General features: G+C 42.0%; 1 protein-coding gene across 1 annotated transcript in view; it reads right to left on the bottom strand.

Moving 5' to 3' along the window:
• HACL1 (2-hydroxyacyl-CoA lyase 1) overlaps positions 1-19,784 on the bottom strand; it is a 38,541-nt gene that overhangs the window by 18,031 nt on the left and 726 nt on the right. Inside the window, exons 2-8 of the mRNA XM_072651274.1 lie at positions 19,666-19,770; positions 15,822-15,862; positions 13,209-13,289; positions 8,282-8,354; positions 5,260-5,337; positions 3,325-3,419; positions 506-618 (exon numbers count right to left, since the gene is read on the bottom strand). Of these exons, the coding sequence (XP_072507375.1) occupies positions 506-618; positions 3,325-3,419; positions 5,260-5,337; positions 8,282-8,354; positions 13,209-13,289; positions 15,822-15,862; positions 19,666-19,770 (586 nt within the window). The remainder of the gene's footprint in view (positions 1-505; positions 619-3,324; positions 3,420-5,259; positions 5,338-8,281; positions 8,355-13,208; positions 13,290-15,821; positions 15,863-19,665; positions 19,771-19,784) is intronic.

Here is a 19,784-nt window from a genome sequence, read left to right as displayed (position 1 = left end):
TATGTCTAAAAATACTTATTTAGAAAAATTTCTGATTCCTATTACTTTGTTCACAGTTTCCTGGAAATCTACTAAAGTGACAATTCCTTTAAAAAAAAAAAACCTCTTTGAACTCATAGGTAATCCTATAACACGACTAACAAAAGAAGTCAATGGATAAAAAAACTGTATTCCAACTCCCAAAGTCAAAGTGTTTGGTAAACAAGGAAGGTGCACCAGGCCTGGGGTCAGGAAGACCTGAGTTCAAATCCAGCCTTAGAGCCTTAGTAGCTAGGTGACCCTGGGCAAGTACTTAACCCTTTTGCCTCAGTTTCCTCATCTGTAAAAGGAGCTGGAGAAGGAAATGGAAAGCCACTCCAATATCTTTGCCAGAAAATCCCAAATGGGATCATGAAGAACGACTGGAAAAGACTGACTAACCAACAAGGAACACTGGAAACGTCCCAATGGGATTTGCATTCTTTCATATGCATATTAAAGCTCAAATGCCTGTTTCCTTCATTACCTTTTCCGATGATAAGAAGGGGCTGTTTTGCCCTCCTGATGATAGAGGCTGCCACAGATACAGTAGAAGTATCGGCCATGGTGATTGGAGGAGGCATGTAGCACTCCACATACCTGCAAAGAGAATCTTCACTCTTGTATCACTTAAAACAATGATCTTCGGCCATCAAATACTAACATGTATGACATTCTGGCAGATGCCTTTACGCTGAACTGCCCAGTGTTAGTGCCATGAAAGGGTGAGTTTAAGGAAGAAAAAGGTTAAAGCTGGTTATCATATTTAAAGACAATTGTTTTATTTATTAAATGAATGCAATATAAGACCATCGTTGGTTTTTAAGACAAAATACTCCAAAATAAGCTTGACTAGACTGAAAGAACCTCAGATTTTATTATAAGTTTTGTTCCTACCTACTTCATGCCACTCAGATTAACAGCATCACCTAAAGGCAGCAGGACTGTTCTGTCTGATTCTCCCATGTACAGAAACACTCCTTGGGAAATCTGGGACTTAAGGAAGGAAACAAGAGTTTCTTCAGCACCCCCCATGTGCCAGGCACTGTGCTAAGGAAGCACTCAGTTGATGCTCTCAACCACCCTGTGAGCTAGGTGCTAGTATGATCCTTATTTCACAGTTGAGGAAGGAAACTTAAGATGATTTTTTTTTCAGGTCACTACATTGTTATTTGATAAGATTACTTAAGACAGGCAAGTCAGTCTAGCTGAAGCATCATGGCACTCTAAGACAGAGGGGAAACAGAATGTTCTAGGCAAGTCAATACTATTATTACTCCACAAGTAAGCCAACCTTGGCTGAATCATCAGGGCATGCTAAAGGAAAGAAGGGAGACAGCACATGCCAGACAAGTGATCCCCTCACGCCCAGGGGGAGGGCACCCAGCTGTACCCTTGACCTCAGAGTCTCAGGAATGGCAGTGCCTCCCTTGACCTTAAGCCCTGCTTCCAGTCAGGTACCCATCATCATCAAAGGGAGAAAACACTGTGGAGGAAGGACTCATCTTCCTCACCATCAATACCAAGTGTTGACCAGCTTTCACTGACTGACAGATAGATAAGCCCAAGAATCCTAGGAGTGGGAGTCCTCACCAGGCCAGCAGAACTACTTCTAGCCCAGCCACTAGAGTCACTTTTCTGGGAAGCAATCCCCATAAAGATTAAACTGGGGAACTGTTTCTATTAAAGCCCCAGAAAAAAAAAAGTCTTTCCATCAAAGTCCTTGACATTCTCAAGTGGTTTGGGATACGATTGTCAGTGGAACATTAAAGCAGAGGTAGAACCATCTTCTTTGCTGCTGCCCACCCCCCAACCCCCCCGCCCCGCAGCTCCAAGTTGCTCTATGTGTCATCTTCCTGAGGAACATGAGTTGCTATCTTACTGGTCTATTCATGTCCTTGGTGCCCAGGCACAAGTGTTGTATACACAGTAAGTGCTTCCTAAATGCTTTTTCATTCATCATGAAGGGTAGCAGCAATGGACTAAATGGTGCCCTAGTCACAAGACCTTCCTTAAGTGGTGAACAAGACCAAGAAATGAGAGGAAGACTGAAACAAGCACAACTCAATGGTTGGTTGGGTTTCTTTTAAGTTGAAACAAAAGAAACATGTGTCATTGAATGTATCCTGGAATTCTGACCCTAAAGTAGACTCAGATGTGAGATGCTAACTCTTTTTTTCTTTCAGTAAATATCTCTATATGTACATCTTCTATACCTCCAGGATCTATCATTCCACCAATGTGGGCACCCACTTCCCCAACACAGACGCCAAATCATAAGGTGTTTGAGAGTTGGTACAGACTCTCAAATATATCACAGGTGCATGTGAGTGTACGTGCACATGTACACACGCGCGCGCGCGCACACGCGCACACACACACACACACACACACACACAGAGCTAGGTCAGTCTTCAGACAAAAGCTCAGTCAGGATTTGCGTGGGATCCTGTCTTGCTAGAATGACCTCTAAACTTTATTAACTTGAGGTCCATGAAAAACATTCTTTCAATGTAACTGGTTTTCTTTCTAATCTTCTGTATTTTCTGGCAAAGGGATCCATGAGTCAGCCCTCCTACTCCACATCAAGATTAGGTGTCAAAGTAGATTAGGTGGAGAATGCCAGTATTCCACAACGTAAAGCAACCCTGCCTCTAAACTGGTATATATAATCTATGGCTATTGTAAAAAAAAAAAATGATTTGTGGAGGCTTTGGGTAACTCCTTTCTAGTGATAATAAATCAATTAGTAAGTGGCTTACTACTGTTCTCTAAATGTTACAGTAGTGTAATTTTATTGGGAAAAGAATGATCAAGATACCTTTGCTAATATGTTTAAAAGATCCTTTTAGCCAAAAGTTGAACTCAAATCATTCCCATAACCACAGAATATTAGAGCAGGAAAAGACAACACACAATCCATTTTACAAATGAAAGCCATGAAGGACTGACCAAGCTGTAAAGTGACTTGCCCAAGGTCAAGTTAGTGGCACAGCCTGATCTCCAGCACGGCTTTGTCCTCGATGGAATCCTACGTTCATCATCAATTTTACCTAAGTCTTAAATTATGACATTCAACAGCACTGATGTTATGGCCCATCATCTTCCCACACAAAATATGAAAAGCTAACATACAAATGCAGTCAGACTCTATGCCAAGCTTCATTTAATTAAAAGTAAATAGGCTTAAAGGATTACAAAGAAACTTTAAAAAAAACTTATTTCTTATTATTTCTTAAAAGGTTAAGCAAATATTTGGAAATACTTTAATCTCATTAGAAAACTTTCACCCTAAAAATGACTCACTTTATCGAGCTTGCATTCACCTGGAAGTTCACAAAGTCTCCAGGTATGTCAACATAGCAGGCCCCTGGACGACCATAAATACTGCTTCTCACAGCCTAGATTTATTACAAAATAGTAGGACCACATATTAGTTATCTTAAAAATCTTAATCTGCATGATTTTATTCCATCTGACTCTTTTAAATTTATGAAATGAATAATTTTCTAAATTTCCTAGCTATTTCATACCATCTTAGGAATACAGGTTACATGCCTAAAATGAGGGGTCTTTGAAAAGTAACAAAATACAATGAGCCTACAATGAAAAAGAAGAATGATGGGTCACACTTAGGTCATACAAGCCAGATTTGAAGAAGAAATGTAGCCTGTATTTGGACCATACTGAAAAATGGTGTAAAAGTAGGGAAACCAGGAAGCTAGGGGGCACACTGGGGAGAATGCAGGCCTTGGAATCAGGAAATCTGTGTGACCCCTACCTTAGACCCACTAGCTAGACCCCGGAAAAGTCATTGCACCTCTCTCTGCCTCAGTTTCTTCATCTGTGTTGTTATGAGAATCACATGAGTTAATATATGTAAAAGCACATCACAAACCTTAAAGTGTTACATAAAAACTAGTTGGCATAATTATCAATGCAGAAAGAGAGGTAGAGAGTAAGCATTTCTATAGTGCCTACTATGTATCAGGCACTGGTAAGCACTTTAAAAATATTTTCTCATGTGACCCTCACAACAACCCTGTGATATAGTTGCTTTTAATTATCCCCATTTTACAGCTGAGGAAACTGAGGCAAACAAATGAAAAAAACAATGGAAAACACGTTGAAATTAAAATTCCTCTCCAATGGTACCGTCTTTAATTAAAAAGATCAATCTATATTACTGAGGTCTTAACCCTTATTTCTCATTATTTTTACTCTTAGAAATGATCAACTGCCCCCTGAATCCCAAGGTTCTACTGCCACCATGAATTCACATTTTTGCCTCCAAAGTGGTTTTTATGGTGTCTCCCAGGCTAAGGGAGCTGCGGCATGCCAACTGTGGATGAGCTTCTGCGGCTCATTGTTTAGAGTCAGCTCAATACAGAATCACACATATCAAAGTTGGCTAACAGTTTTCCCTTGTAAAGTGGTATTTAAAGGTGTTCATCATTTATATCAACTACAATGGGTATTCCCAAAATGGAGAATACAGCCAGAGACCATGAACGGAGAAGAAAATGTTTTTCATGTAAAATCTTTGTTCTCCGTGTCTGTCATATTGCTTAGCTTCTTTAATCACGATAAACGATAAACATCTTTAAAACATGCAGCAGAGTAACGGCGATTTAAATGGGAAGAGCTTTCCCATTCATTTACTAGGCCCATGACCTTCCAGGTCACATGGAAGCCTGAGTCACATGAACCTGTGGTGGGAGGAGCTTGCTGAATGGGTGGAACCGGAAGAGGCAGAGCTAGAGCAGAGCTGGAATTGGTCAGACTTGTCAGAACTGGGAGAGAGAGAGAGAAGGCAGACAGCGGGCTGGTGTGAGTGGGAGAGCTTGCTGGGGATTTTGTTTAATGGAGCTGGTTTGTGGGAAGCCTAGCAGAGGAAGACTTGGGGATGGGGACGTCCTCTGCATTGTTACTGTGTATGAATTTCTTTGTTACTATGATGGATTTGACTCTCTGGTGTCTGAATAAATGTTCTGGTTCTGTCTTCCATTCAGTACTTCGTGACTCAGAACTGCCCCGGCATATTCACGGCTGCCGTAGGCGCTGTGAATATCGCATTAGGGCTACCAACAGGCAATTAATAGTCTATGAAAAGTAGTGCAATTCTGAACTGACAGTGTTCCTACTAATTGGAACATAACTTAGGGTAGTAAAAACCAAGATTTCAGGCATTAAAAATAAATAACCCAAACATTATAGATAACTTGTAAATACATACTGTACCTTCTCAATAACAAAGGGAATAGCTGATATGCTGCTTGGTCTGACAGACAGCTTGCTGTATAATCTACAAGCTTCCACCTACACACCAAAAAAAAGTTTCAGATTCAGTCTACAAACCACAAGACTCTTCTACACAGAAACAAAATTAATAAACTTTGGGTTTCCGTTACAGAATATAAGTGGCTAAGGCTCAAAATAAACAGTCACTATAAACCCAGGCTACTTAAAGCTTTGGAGTCAGAGGGCCTAGGTTCCAATCCTGCCTTGTCACTTATTGCCTCCATATCCTTGGGCAACCATTCTGGGTATCAGTTTCCTTATCTATTAAATAAGATATCTGAACTAGAAGGCCTTCTGAAGTTCTATCCAGCTTTATGAAGAAGCAACAGTATTTTGTATTAAAGCTAACATTCATAAACAGGCAGAGAAGAGAATTTTGAATTCATCTAGTATTTCCACTTTTACAGAACTCAGTGTTTCTCATAACACATAACTTAATCATGAGAAGGTAAGTGTAAAATACTATGAAAATATTTTGAAATTGATAGTGAGATTCTGGGTTCATGGAAGCTAAAGAACAACAGATGCTGGTTAAGCATGGATGTCTCCCAGGGTTTCATCCCTGCTTCTCTTCATCTCTCTCTACATGTTCTTTCATAGGTTCCACTATCACCCCAAAGCAGCTAAAGTACACTGTGCATAGGGTGCTGGACTTAGGGGATGAGGAAGACTTGAGCTCGTATCTTGCTTGACTCCTTAGTAGCTGTGTGGCCCTGGACAGGTCACTCAACTTCTCAGTTTCAGTTTCCACATCTATAAAATGAAGATAATGGGTAACAGCATCTACTTTCCAGGCAGTTGGATTAATGAGATAATATATGAAGACCCAAAAGTGCTACGTAAATGTTGACTTTTATAACGAAGATAATTCCATCTACACATAAAGCCCCATAAGCATGCCAAGCATACACTAATATTTCAACTTGTGGGGCTTTTGGCGTTTTGTGTCTCATTTTTAAAGCTGCATTTTAAAAGTAAAGTTTAGTTATCTTTTTGTTATTCTTTTTAGTTGTTATATAGTTGTTATTCTTTTTAAATTAAAATTTTGTGCTTCTTTAATTTGATGAATAAAAACATTTTTATGATTAAATATTCACTCAATATTTGCCTTAGGAACAATTCCCTGGGGACATAAGCACCCAGATGAAATGTGCTAGGCCTCTGCCTCTTTCCCAAATTCCAATCTTGCAGCACTAACAACCTGTTGGACACCTTGACTTGGCTATCCTACCAGTCCCCCTCAAAAGCTGAATCCAGGGTTTTTTCCCTTAAACTTGCCCCTCCTCCCCAAATTCCTGTGTAGCCAGGCTCCTGACCTTGGTCACATCTAACTCTTCATTCTCCTTCCCTTCCAGTATCTCGTCAGTTGCCAAGTCCCATCCCATCTACTTCCACATCTCTTGCTCTCTCACCAGGCTTGCAGCCTACACTACACTCCCACTCCCTCTCTTCTGCCCACAGCATCAGTCTCCCATTTCCCACGCTCTGATCCATCCTTCCTGCAGCTGCCTAAGTGCACATCTGATCATGATGAAGTCTGTCCTTCTTGCTTGGGCTCATCTGCACAGAAACCTTTAGGCTAATACAGAAACTCTTTACTCTGTCGTCTGGTTCTCCTCTGCCTTCTCCAACTTTATTTCATAGTAACAACAAGCAGCATTTGTTAAGTACCCACTATGGGTGAGGACAATACAGACTCATTACTCAAAGGTTTGGTGATATCATTAATTCGGAGTCCCTTCAGTGATGCAGATCATAGCCCATTCCTGCCTGCTCATCCAGTGTGTCTCTTGTCCACCTCCTCCCCTAAGTTCACCACAGGGTGACAAACACAGTGCGTTAGAGACTTTTTCAATTTCTCCTGACATTGGGACACTTGTCCTGTACACCTGCTGGCCTCTCTTCTCTTCCTAAATCACTGTTTTCCTGCTTTCTTCTTCAAAGTTCCTCTCTGTGGCCTGCTCCCATCTGCCATGTACCTTCCCAGTGCTCTCTGGGTGATATGCATCTTTAACTCTCCAGAGACAAATTTATTCCAAGTCTTGTAGCCATACAGCAATGACGATAGAATGTTGGTGTTAAAAAGATAGGGCTTTGAGCCTGTGGGAAACTTGGAATTACTAAAGAAGTCCTGCAAGTTCCTGAAAGCAATCCAGCTTGTTGTTCTCCTGCACCTAACTCACCATAGTGCATCCATCTTCCCTTCCCTAGACACACACACTGACAGATAAGGCTGTCTGTTCAAATGTATATCACAGTCTAGGTAAGAGACATTCTTGATCCACTCAGCCTTTCCTATATGGATGGTCGTTACAAATCGCTTCCAGGAGGCTCTGCAATATTCTAGGAGCTGACACCCACAGATGAAGGCACTTGGAGGACCTCAGTATCCACAGAAAATCCCTCTTCAACCTGGCCTCTTCAATGGAGCTTCTCTAGAGAGTAGAGATCATTCTGTTCTATGTTTCATATACGTAAGACCAGTCAGTCAAAGGGGTTACTTGTGTCTCTTTAATGGAACTGTGGGCAGTGAAGATGTAGCAAAATGTTGGTCAGAGAGGGAACATCAGGGGTTTGAAATCTTTTGGAATCCAAGGACCCCTTTTTTTTTTTTTTACCATCAATGTTTCTTGAATACATTGAATACATACAATAATGTGATTAAGACTGATTAAGAATGATTAAGAAAAATACATAATGTCAAAAAGCTACTGATTCCAGTAATATTTTAAAATTAACCTGTATTCTATTTGGACTTACAAGAACATCTACATACATCTGAAAAACACTTAACGTACATACGTGAAAGACATGATTTACTCAGTCCCTAGGAGGTGGATTCACTTATGGATTTTTGTATCTTTCTGCACAGACTCCATTGTCCCCAGAGACAAGTAATGGCATCTATACATGATATTAAATTTTACACTGAATTATACATGGAACACCTAATGCTAAGTACCTGGGGGAATTCCTGGAAGGCTCCCATCATTTCTTGATCGCTGTCAGAAGACCCACCAATAACAATCAGAGGCCTGAAATAAAGAATTGTAAAACGAAGATAAATTTCCTCAAACTCCCCTGAGTGGCTAGTTTGAAGAGCAATAAAGAAAAGTCTAGAGGTAAAGCTTTGTACTAAGCACATCAAACCTAAGGAAATGGCTGAGTGATACTAGAGAACGTAAAGAAAGAAGGAGAAGGGTTGGGGAGCTACAACCAAACCATGGGAAAGAAGATGGGAGAAAATCACCATGTCCCATGTAGTCTTCATAGAGCCAAATGGAGTGTTAGAGATGGGTAATACCTTAGAAACAGTGAAGCACAAACCCCAGGTGAGAAATGGGAGTCCCAGCAAGGGAAAGGGACCTGCCCCCCCCCAGCCAGAGCCAGTAAGTAGCAGAGAGGACATCTGCACACAGGGCCTCTGACTCCAAAGCCAGAGCTCTCCAAGTCATAAAACAAACATTAAACAAAGTCATGTAATAAAATACTGCCACGTGGGAAACCCACAGTAGAACTGTAAATATTTCTTGAAAAATGGGCTCCGTCAAGACACAGTGGGCAATGAATATAGCAATCTACTGTTTGATAAACCCAAGGATCCCAGCTTCTCGGATAAGAACTCACTGTTTGACAGAAATTGCTGGGAAAACTGAATAACGGTATGGTGGAAACTAGGCATAGACCAATGCCTGATACTGTACACAAGAACAAAGTCCAAATGGGTACATAATCTAGTATAAAGACTGATACTATAAGCAAATTAGTGGAGCAAAGAAGAGTGTATTTATCAGATTTATGGAGAAGGGAAGAATTTTTGACTAAACAAGAGATAGAAAACATTATGAAGTGCAAAATGGATAATTTTGATTACATTAAATTGAAAAGTTTTTGCACAAACAAACCCAATGCAACCAAGATCAGGAGGGAAGCAGAAAACTGGGAAAGAATTTTTGCAACTAGTGTCTGTGATAAAGTCCTCATTTCTAAAATATATAGAGAACTGAGTCAAATGTACAAGAATACAAGTCATTCCTCAACTGATAAATGGTCAAAGGATATGAACAGGCAGTTTTCAGAGGAAGAAATCAAATCTATAGTCATATGAAAAAGTGCTCTAAATAATTATTGATTAGAGAGATGTAAATCAAAACAACTCTGAGGTACCACATCACACCTATTCGATTGGCTAACATGACAGAACAAGAAGATGATAAATGTTGGAGAAGATGTGGGAGAGTTGGAACACTAATTCATTGTTGGCGGAGCTGTGAGCTCATCCAACCATTCTGGAGAGCAATTTGGAACTATGCCCAAAGGGCAACAAAAATGTGCAGACCCTTTGAGCCAGCAATACCATTTCTAGGACTTCATCCCCAAGAAATCATAAAAATGGGAAAGCACCCCACATGTGCAAAAATATTTATAGCAGCATGCTTCATGGTGGCCAAAAATTGGAAATCAAGGGGATGTCCATCAATTGGGGAATGGTTGAATAAATTGTGGTATATGAATGTAATGGAATACTATTGCATTATAAGAAATGATGAACAGGAAAACTTCAGAGAGGCCTAGAAAGACTTATATGATCTGACGCTGAACAAAAGGAGCAGAACCAGGAGAACTCTGTACACAGCAAGAATCATACTGTGTGAGGACTTTTTCTGGTAGACTTAGGACTTCACTGCAATGCAAGGACTTAAACAATTTCCAACGGTCTTTTAAGGCAAAATGTCTTCCACATCCAGAGAAAGAAATATGGAATTCAATCACAAATTGTAGCTGATCATTTTCTTTTGTATTACATTTTGGTTTGTTATATGATTTCTCCCTTTCATTTTAATTCTTCTATACAACATGACTATGGTGAAAATGCATTTAATAGGAATGTATGTGTAGAACCTATGCAAAATTGCATGCTGTCTTAGGGAGGGAGGGAGAAGGTAGGGGGGAGAAGGGGGCAGGGAGAGAAAGAAAAAATCTAGGTTGTATGGTAGTGATTGTGGAACACTGAAAATAAATTTAAAAAGAAAAAAAAAGAAAAAAATGGGCTTCAATTCAGTGTCCCAGAGCTGCAAGGGGCCTTGAAGCTACACAGTTCAATCCACTCCTGAGTAGGAATCCTCTTTACAATATCAACAGCAGGTGTCCTCTCTCATCTGTCGCCTTTTACCTGCTCCTGGAGCCTCCAGTTTAGTTCAAGCCTAGTTCAGCCCCATATCAGTGATCCCTTGTACTACTGCGAAAGCCTCCTAACTGGCCTTTCTTCTCAATTTCTACTATAAAGTAACCCAAGTGATGTTCCTAGAACACAGGTCACCACCCAGCTCAATAAGCTCCAGTGACTCCCTGTTCTGCTGTTCAGCATTGAAATCCCTTCACAACCTGGCCACACCTAGGTTCTTGGTCTTTTTTCTGTACTGCTGCCTTTCATACACACATTGGTCCAGTCAAAGTGGCCTTTCTGATATACCTCACACATAATATTCAATAGGCTAAGTCTATCCTTTCCCACGAATAGTCCCCCATGCCAGGAAAGCAGGGTGGACTCATCTGGGCCTCACAGAATCTCTAGTTTTCTTGTTCAAGGTCCAGTTCAAATGCCCTCTTCTGTGTTACAAAGGCTTTCTTGGCTGATTAGTGTCTTCCTCCCCAAAATTGCCTTGTATTTATTTGTTTCCTCTGGCAGTATATAAGTTCACTGAGGGCAAGGACTGCCGCATTTTTGTCTTTGTAGCCCAGAATCCAGCACAGCGTGCCTGGAACACAATGAATGCTTAAAATCTGGCTGACTGATGGCTTTTTTGAGAAGACTATTAGTTAACAGCCCACCATATCTTAAAATGATGGTGAGAACACCACGTAGAATGGGGAAAACACTGCTCTGGCTTTGGATGGCTGTCATAGTTGGGAGATTTTTTCCTTTTGTCCAACTGAACTGCCTCTCTGCAGCATGGAACTATGATTCTGTCTTCTAAGACCTAGCAAAATACATCTAACCCCTCTTCCACCTGAGGGCTCTTCAAATAGCTAAAGAAAGCTCTCATGTCCTCCCAGTAAACTTTTCTTCTCCAACTAAGCAGCCACAGTCCCTCCATCTGATACCCAGAAAGTGTGGTTTCAGGTCCTGCTGGCGTTGTGATCAATCTCCTTAAGCCATGCTCTAGTTTGTCACTGTACTTCCCAAATGTGACACAGAACACAAAACTTCAGATGTGGAGGCAAGAAGGATTCTGACCCAGGAAGAGAACAGCAGTGTTTAGCCTCCTTCACGCTGGAGACTACCCTTTCACAGCAACCTAAGATTAGGTAAGCTTTTTTTGACTGCAAAAAACATCTACATTGTTGACTCAACTAGAGTTGGCTGTGCCTGAAAAACTGCAGATCTTTTCACACACGCTGTTGTACCGCCACATGTCCCTTCCACCCCCATGCTGCACATCAACAAGTGTAGGGCTTCACATTCTTCCATTCCTACTAAGACTATTAGATTTGTCTCATGCTTCTAGTCATATTAGCTTTGGGTATTTGGCAATTTCAACAAGCATGCCTTGATGGACATAACAAGCTAAGGGCAGATGCCAGTGCCACAACACTGGGGACTTTCCTTCAGGCTATATAGCATTTAGAACTAGACTCCTCCCATCTGAAAGATATTCCTTTTAAGCCAATTTTTTCTTATTTTTTTGATCTTTCTGTTTTTACATAATTTTTATTTCCAGATATGTCTCTTTCTCTTCCCTTAACTAGAAAGTCATACCTTGTAACCAAGATTAAAAGACAAAAAAGCAGCTCAGCAAAGAAAGCCACCTCTCAGCCCTGCCTGAGAGTGGGAGCAGTATGACCCCAACACAACCCTCTTCCTCTGCAGTGAAAGAAGAGGGTTCATTCTCTCCGCTCACTTTCAAGGCCAAACTTGGTCACTATAATCCCCAATGGTCAATTAGATGGCCTGCTCTGTTTACATTTTGGGGGTCCTTGTGTACATCACTTCCTGGTTCTGTTCACTTCATTCTTCATTAAGTCATATTTTCCTCTCCCTTCTGAGTTCTTGACTCCACCAGCTCTGTCTTCTGAAGTGAATCAATGATGCCACTGACATTTTCACTGTGCTTAGTGCTAGAAACCATCATCTATTGTAACCCTCGCTCTACACATATGTCTCCTAGACATAACTGCGTCTTCTGTCTACACCACAAGATTTCATGAGCTTCTAAGTGGGCTTCTTCACACTATGGCCACTTGATTTCTCATCTGAATCTTCTGCTCCACCAAAGTTTCATTCTTGAGTTTTCCATCCCTCCTGGGAAGACTCTGGGTGTAGCCTCTTAAATCCAGAATGCACTAGCTATCTTTACCCTGAATTACCTGATGTTTACTCTGGAAAAAAATATAAGTAGCAACAATGTCCAGAACTTAATGGGCCTGTTTCCTCCTCTGTAAAATAAAGACATTCCACTGGATCTTTTGAAGATCCATTCCTGTTCCCAAATTCTATAAAAAGACATCTAAGAGCCAGGAGCAGACTTATGCGATATCATTCTACAGACATAAGGCATTTTCACATGCCCATCCCCACATATGCACTTCAATTTCACTTCATAGCAATGGTAAGATCAACATGCTGAAAACGTCAAGACTTTCTCAAGACGTTGAAGTAAATCCCTTCCCTGCTCTGGGCCTCAGAGCTCTCAGACATAAAAAAGGAGGGAGAACTGAGGATTCCTTCAACCCCTCAACCTACAAACCTATGAAGACCATGGTCAATGAGACTGGGAGTCCACTCACCTGAGGAGTTCTCTTTTACTAATCATTCAGTCACACTTAGTAAGGATAAAAAAAATTTACAGGACTTTGAAAAGAAAAGGTTAAAATTTAAACTGACTTACCAACAGTTCATGTTTGCATTTGCCATTCCACCAAGTGCATGGATAAGACCTGGACCAGAAACCACAAGGCAAACTCCTGGCCTAGAAGAAAAAAGTCATGAATTAAAAGATATGTGTATAACATACACACATACATACACACACACACATACATATGTATACATGTACTGCTCTATAAATTTTAAAGTGCTATATAAATGTTAATTGTAATGGTAACAATAATAAGCCTTCAGAGGAATGACATCCTAGGCCTTTTTTCAACTGTATTTCTCCACAATCTGGAATGAGAAAATGCACCAGAGGATATGAATATGCTTATATCGATCAACAGGATGTACATTCTTTGAGAGCAGGAGGTTTCATTTTTCTCTTTGTCTCTCAAGAGGCCCACACTTGCTTGACACCCAGCAGGCTCTCAAATGCTTGCCAAATCTTGTATTTCCCCTTTTTGGGGTATGTATATCATTGTGACAAAACTTCAATTATCAGCCTACTTTTGAGATCAGAATTTAAGAGCGATTTAGGACCTATGTTTCTGTAATTTTACAATGCATTACGTGAGTATATTCAAATGTTGGAGAAGATGTAGGAGAATTGGAACACTAATGCATTGGTAGTGGACTTGTGAAGTAATCCAACCATTCTGGAGACTAATTTGGAACTATGCCCACAGGGCTATAAAACTGTGCATGCCCTTTGACCCAGCAATACCACTACTAGGTCTGTATCTCAAAGAGATCATAAAAAGGGGGAAAGGACCTACATGTACAAAAATACTGATCACATCTTTTTGTGGTGGCCAAGAACTGGAAACTGAGGGGATGTTCATCAATTAGGGAATGACTGAGCAAGTTGTGGTATATGAACGTAATGGAATAATATTATTGTGCTATAACAAACGATGAGCAGGCAGATTTCCGAAAAACCTGGAAAGACTGGCATGAACTGATGCTGAGTGAAGTGAGCAGAAGTAGGAGAACACTGTACACAGTAGCAGCCACATTGTTTGATGACTGACTTTGTTAGACTTAGCTTTTTTTAGCAAAGCAAGAATCTAAAACAACTTGCCATCCACATCCAGAGAAAGAATCATGGAGGCTGAGTGCAGAGAGAAGCAGACGATGTTCACTTTTTTTTTTTTTTTTTGCTTCTTGGTTCTTATGGTTCCTCCCAAAGCTTCTAATTCTCCTTTACAACATGACTAATGTGAAAACATGTTTAACATAAATGTATATGTAAGAGCCTATATCAGACTGCATGCTGTCTGTGGGGAGAGGAGGGAAGAAAGGAGGAGAAAATTTAGAACTCAAAATCCTACGGAAGTAAGTGCTCAAAACTAAAAATTAATTAATTTTTTTAAAAAAAGGTAGCAGATAGCTGGCCTGGTCACATCCTGAAAGCCTTGGTCAGATCCAGTATCTGGAGAACTGCACTCCTTTCTGGGCACTACCGTTTAAGAAGAACCTGGATGAACTAGACACTAGATGGTTTCCAGATAATGGAAACAGTGATGGTGAAAGGCAGTGAATATTTATGAAATGCGAGGAGGAGCTGAGAGATGTTTGGTGTAAAGAAGAAAACCTCTGCCAAGTGCCTGAGGGGCCATCACACAGGGGAGGAAGCCTTGCTCTGTTTAGTTCTAGAGGGCAGAAGCAAGGGACACAAGGTACAAGGAAGCAAATTTAGCATGTGTTGTCCAGAAAAACTTCTTCACAATGAGGGTAGTGCAAGGTCTTCCTCCCCGAAAGTCTTTAAGCAGAGGCCAGATGACCAGACACTTGCTGGCTATTTACCATGGGGATTAGGTATGGGTTGGACTAAGTTCCCTCCAAAGCTAAATTCTGTAAAATTTCTTTGAGTTTGTAATTTATATTCTAGATTCAGTAAGGAGTCAGAGGGCCTTTGATCAGGAAATATCATAATCATAATCAGCTACATGAAGGATGAATTAGAGAGAAGCAGCTGGAGGCAGAAATATCAGTGATGATCCAGGTAAGAAAGGACAAGGGCCTGAACTAGGGCAAGAGCTATGGGAACGGAAAAAAGGAAGTAGATCCAAAAGATGGTGCCTGACTTGGCAACTTATTTAGGAAGGTAGAGTTGATGAAGTAGTAAAGGGAAGAGTCCAGGATGCCTATAAAGTTAAAAATCTGGGTAACTGGGATGTTGGGGTACCTGCTATTGTTTTATGGATTTAAAATATTCAAATTCCACTTTAAAACCATCAAGAAAAATGGAAAAAATGAAAACAATTATCCTTATTTATAGGAACATAACAAGATTTATCATGGGAAACTGTCAAATTACATGAATGTTTACCAGTGGTATTAGCAGAAACTAATAGGGAAATTAACTTCTTATGCTCAGCTCAAGTTCAGTCTGTTTCACGAGATAAGGTGAGCGACTAAGCTGTTGGACAAACTACTCCTTCACTGGTTACTATTCCCAGTAACTACATTACTCAGAGAGCTACCCCTTGGTCTCACCTTCAGCATCGTTGCCCGCTGGCACCAATTCTTCCAAACAAGTAACACTTCCAGTATAAAACAGACACTAGTTTTGCTCAGTTAGCTTTGGTTACCCATGATAATAAAATAGAAATGCTCACGTTACCTGCCTGTCAGGTATCCCACGGCAGAGGCAGCATAAGAAGCCTAAGGAAAGCAACAAAAGTAATCAACCAAGTTAGAGCCATGGGAACTACACTGTTGATGCATTCAAGCTGAAGAAGAAGGCCATATCCATTGTCCTCTCATGTTATGATCCTAGGTTTAGCAGCATGCCAGGCACATGGTAGATGCCTAATCAATGTTAACTGCTATTTACTGTGAACTGAACTCATTAAAGCATTTCCTGCCTATTTTTCAGCATTATAAGGCTGAAGGACAAATAAAAAATTTTTTGAACACAATAAAAAGAAGGCATTTTACATTTAAACTATAGATAAAAGATTTCCTTGTCAATCTAATTTCAATTAGGAAACAAACTTTGGTCTAACTCCTTCTTGCCTAGAACATGTTCACTTTGTACTCTGGGAGTCTGGAAACACTTTTCTTGCAAGTCCTGTTTCTTCTCATTTATTTTCAGGGAAAACTAGCCAAGTAAGCTTTTGTCATCCTCCTGTTGCCTACAATAATTTCAACACATGATAAATGTTCCACCATTCCAGAAAAAAACCCAACAGAATAAGCTGAACTATGGAATAAGGCCACACAGAGAATGTTAAAGTCAATACGCTAAATAAATAGGCACAAACCCTAATCTTCATCAGTGTTTCAAGTGGAGGTCAACTGAGACATCTCCAAGATTTTGTAGACTTTTTTTGTGTTTTTAACAATCCCTCTCAACATTTAAAAATGTATTTCAGATGAGCAAATCTTCTATCCTTTCTCAGCCTGGGGCCAGCACATCACGCCACCATTGCAACAACCCATACATTGAGAAATAGCATGTTTGGGTGGAAGAGCATGAGCTCTGGGGTCAGGAGAGACTTCAGTTCCAGCTTAATGGCAGTATGGCCATGGGCACCCCAAAGCTCTGTTGTCTCAACTCTCTATCCTAACTATTTGATTAACTAGAGAGATTAAATGATTTGTCTTTTGTCCTACAGACAATAAGAGTGGGTCCCTACTTTCTGTCCCCGTCCACACCAGGCTGCTTGCACTCTGGATCTACTGCTTCCCCACTGGACCACAAGGTCTAGAGGTGACCACTCTCCTGCTCTATTTTCCCCCATTTTCCAACTCTGGCTTTTTATGTGTTCTCTTCCACATTAGAATAAGGACAGCTCAGTGGTGAGAGAGCCAGGCCTAGAGTGAGGAAGATTCATCTTCATGAGTCCAAATCCAACCTCAGATACTTGCTAGCTGTGTGACCTTGGCAAGTCACTTCACCCTGTTTGCCTAGTTTCTCCAATGTAAAATGAACTGAAGAAGGAAATGGCAAAGCACTCCAGTATCTTTGCCAAGAAAACCCCAAATAGGGTCACAAAGCCTGGGACACAACCGAAATGACTCAACAACAAAATCCTTATTAGAACATATATTTCTTGAGGGCAAGGACAGTCTCACTTTCTGTATTTGTATCCCTAATCCTGAGCAAAGTACTGAGCACTCAGTAAGGACTTAATAAATGCTTTTACATTTATTCAGTCACAATAACCACAGCACTTAACTTTTCACAGGGTTGTTGTGAGGATCAAATGAGATAATACAGATACAGTGCTTTGCACATCTTAAAAATATATATAAACATCAGCTCTTATCATACACTGAAATAGGATGATAAGAGGAAGATAAAGCCAGTGAAAATACAGCAAAATTATGGCATCATGGAAACTGTGCTAGCTCGGGGTAGGAAGCCTAGATTTGAGTTCCAGGACTCACACAAGAAGTTTGCTGTAGGAAAATCAATTCCATTTTCAAAGTCACAGTTCCCTCATCTGTCATGTAGGGATAATAAGACTTGTACCACATTGTGCTCAGATTTGTACTTTCTGAAGAAAGTTTTTTTGTGTAATATTTTTAGCAGATCTATGATTTCTTAGGGGAAGGAGCCACCACAGAGGACTGTCCTTTACCAAGAAGACTGGCACCTTCTTGTGACACATCTGCTGAGGGGTGAACTTGCTCTGGGCCACACAGCAGGCATGCATCAGATGGTCTAGATCAAGGTCTTCCTGACTGACTCTCCCTATTTACTAAGCTACACTTCCTCCTCTATAAACACACATAATTAATAAACAATAAATGTAAATTATTATTGTTGGAACATCGTACATAACAGTAAGTTTCCAGTGGGAGGAAGGCAAAAAAGTGATTATGAACTAGCTTTATGATTAATATAAAGATACCTTATTTACTCCAAAAATGAATGTCTCTTACAGCTTTCTGACTTATTCAAAGAATCACATATTTAGAACCAGAAGGGACCTAAAAAATCATCTAGTACAAGGACCTCATTTTACTGGAAGGAAACTGAAGTCCAGAGAGACTGAAAGGTAGGAAGGGGCAGAGCTTGACTTGAATCCAACTCCTGTGACTACAAATCTAAGCTGTCCTGCAAAGGAAACCAAACTTCAGAGATGCCCAGCCATCTGATGGCTACTAGGAGGACACACGTGAGAGTGCCTTATTAAATGCTTGTTGACTGCATAATAACCTCAAAGACCTCACTCTTTTATAACAAGAGCTCATACTCTATACCCAGCTCACTCTGACCATAACTACCCACCGAAGGCCATCAGCACATGCTGTGAACAGCCTGAGGTAGGAACACCTCTCTTCTCTCTCCCTCCTTCTGTCTCTGTCTCTCTCTCCTCTCTCTCTCTTCTGTTAGCTCTCAAATGCAAAGTACAACCCACTCTCCCTCCTTAGTTGTCCTGGGAGTCAGGAAGATCTACTTCTCATATTTCCTAGCTGTGTAGCCGTGGACGTGTCACTTAATTTTCCAGAGCCTCAGTTTCCTCCTCTGCAAAGTAGCATTAATAACTACAATTCCTCCCTCTCAGATTTGCTGTGAGGTTCAGATGTGGGAACACTACGTCAAAGCTTTGCCAAGGTTCCATGTCTGTGACTGCAGGGGGGCTGTCACTCTAAACCACTCTTACCGTGGGGCTGGTAACTGGTTTATAAAAATCATTCTGACCAACTCTATTTCAGTCTCTCCGGTTTCCTCCGCAGTCCCCCACATCTAAAGCACTCTCTTCTGGCAGGGATCCCCAGGCTTCTCCAGACCGTGACCCAGAACAGCTGAGGAACTTACCCAAAGGGCTGGAAGAGGACAAGGCCCTGCCCTTCTCTGGTCCTGTTTCTTCCTCTCTAAAAATGCACCCTCCTTTGGCCTCAGTTTCCTCATATGTAAAAAATGAGGGGGTTGGGGGGTGGCCAGCGTTGGCGATCCTAAAACTTACCCAAGTTTAGATGTGCTTAGAAGTGAAGGCTGGGGGCTGCCCCCCATGACCCGCAGTGACCCCGGCAGCGGAGGGGGCGGGGCTGCCCCATGACCCGCAGTGACCCCGGCAGCGGAGGGGGCGGGGCGGGGCTGCCCCCATGACCCGCAGTGACCCCGGCAGCGGAGGGGGCGGGGCGGGGGTAGCCCCCATGACCCGCAGTGACCCCGGCAGCGGAGGGGGCGGGGCGGGGCTGCCCCCATGACCCGCAGTGACCCCGGCAGCGGAGGGGGCGGGGCGGGGGTAGCCCCCATGACCCGCAGTGACCCCGGCAGCGGAGGGGGCGGGGCGGGGCTGCCCCCATGACCCGCAGTGACCCCGGCAGCGGAGGGGGAGGGGCGGGGCTGCCCCCATGACCCGCAGTGACCCCGGCAGCGGAGGGGGCGGGGCGGGGCTGCCCCCATGACCGGCAGTGACCCCGGCAGTGGCGGGGGCGTGGCGGGGCTGCCCCCCATGACCCGCAGTGACCCCGGCAGCGGAGGGGGCGGGGCGGGGCCCTGCACTCACCGCCTGCTCGTTCCTCATGCCGATGTACTTGATGCCCACGGCCTGCGCCGCCACGGCGATCTCGGTCACGGGGAAGCCCACGATGCCAAACATGTACTCCACATTCTGGGGGAAAGAAG

Source organism: Notamacropus eugenii, chromosome 3, assembly GCF_028372415.1.
Source record: "Notamacropus eugenii isolate mMacEug1 chromosome 3, mMacEug1.pri_v2, whole genome shotgun sequence".
Classification (NCBI taxonomy): domain Eukaryota; kingdom Metazoa; phylum Chordata; class Mammalia; order Diprotodontia; family Macropodidae; genus Notamacropus; species Notamacropus eugenii.
The sequence above is the reverse complement of the archived record's forward strand: the minus strand, read 5'-3'. Positions and strand labels throughout refer to the sequence as shown.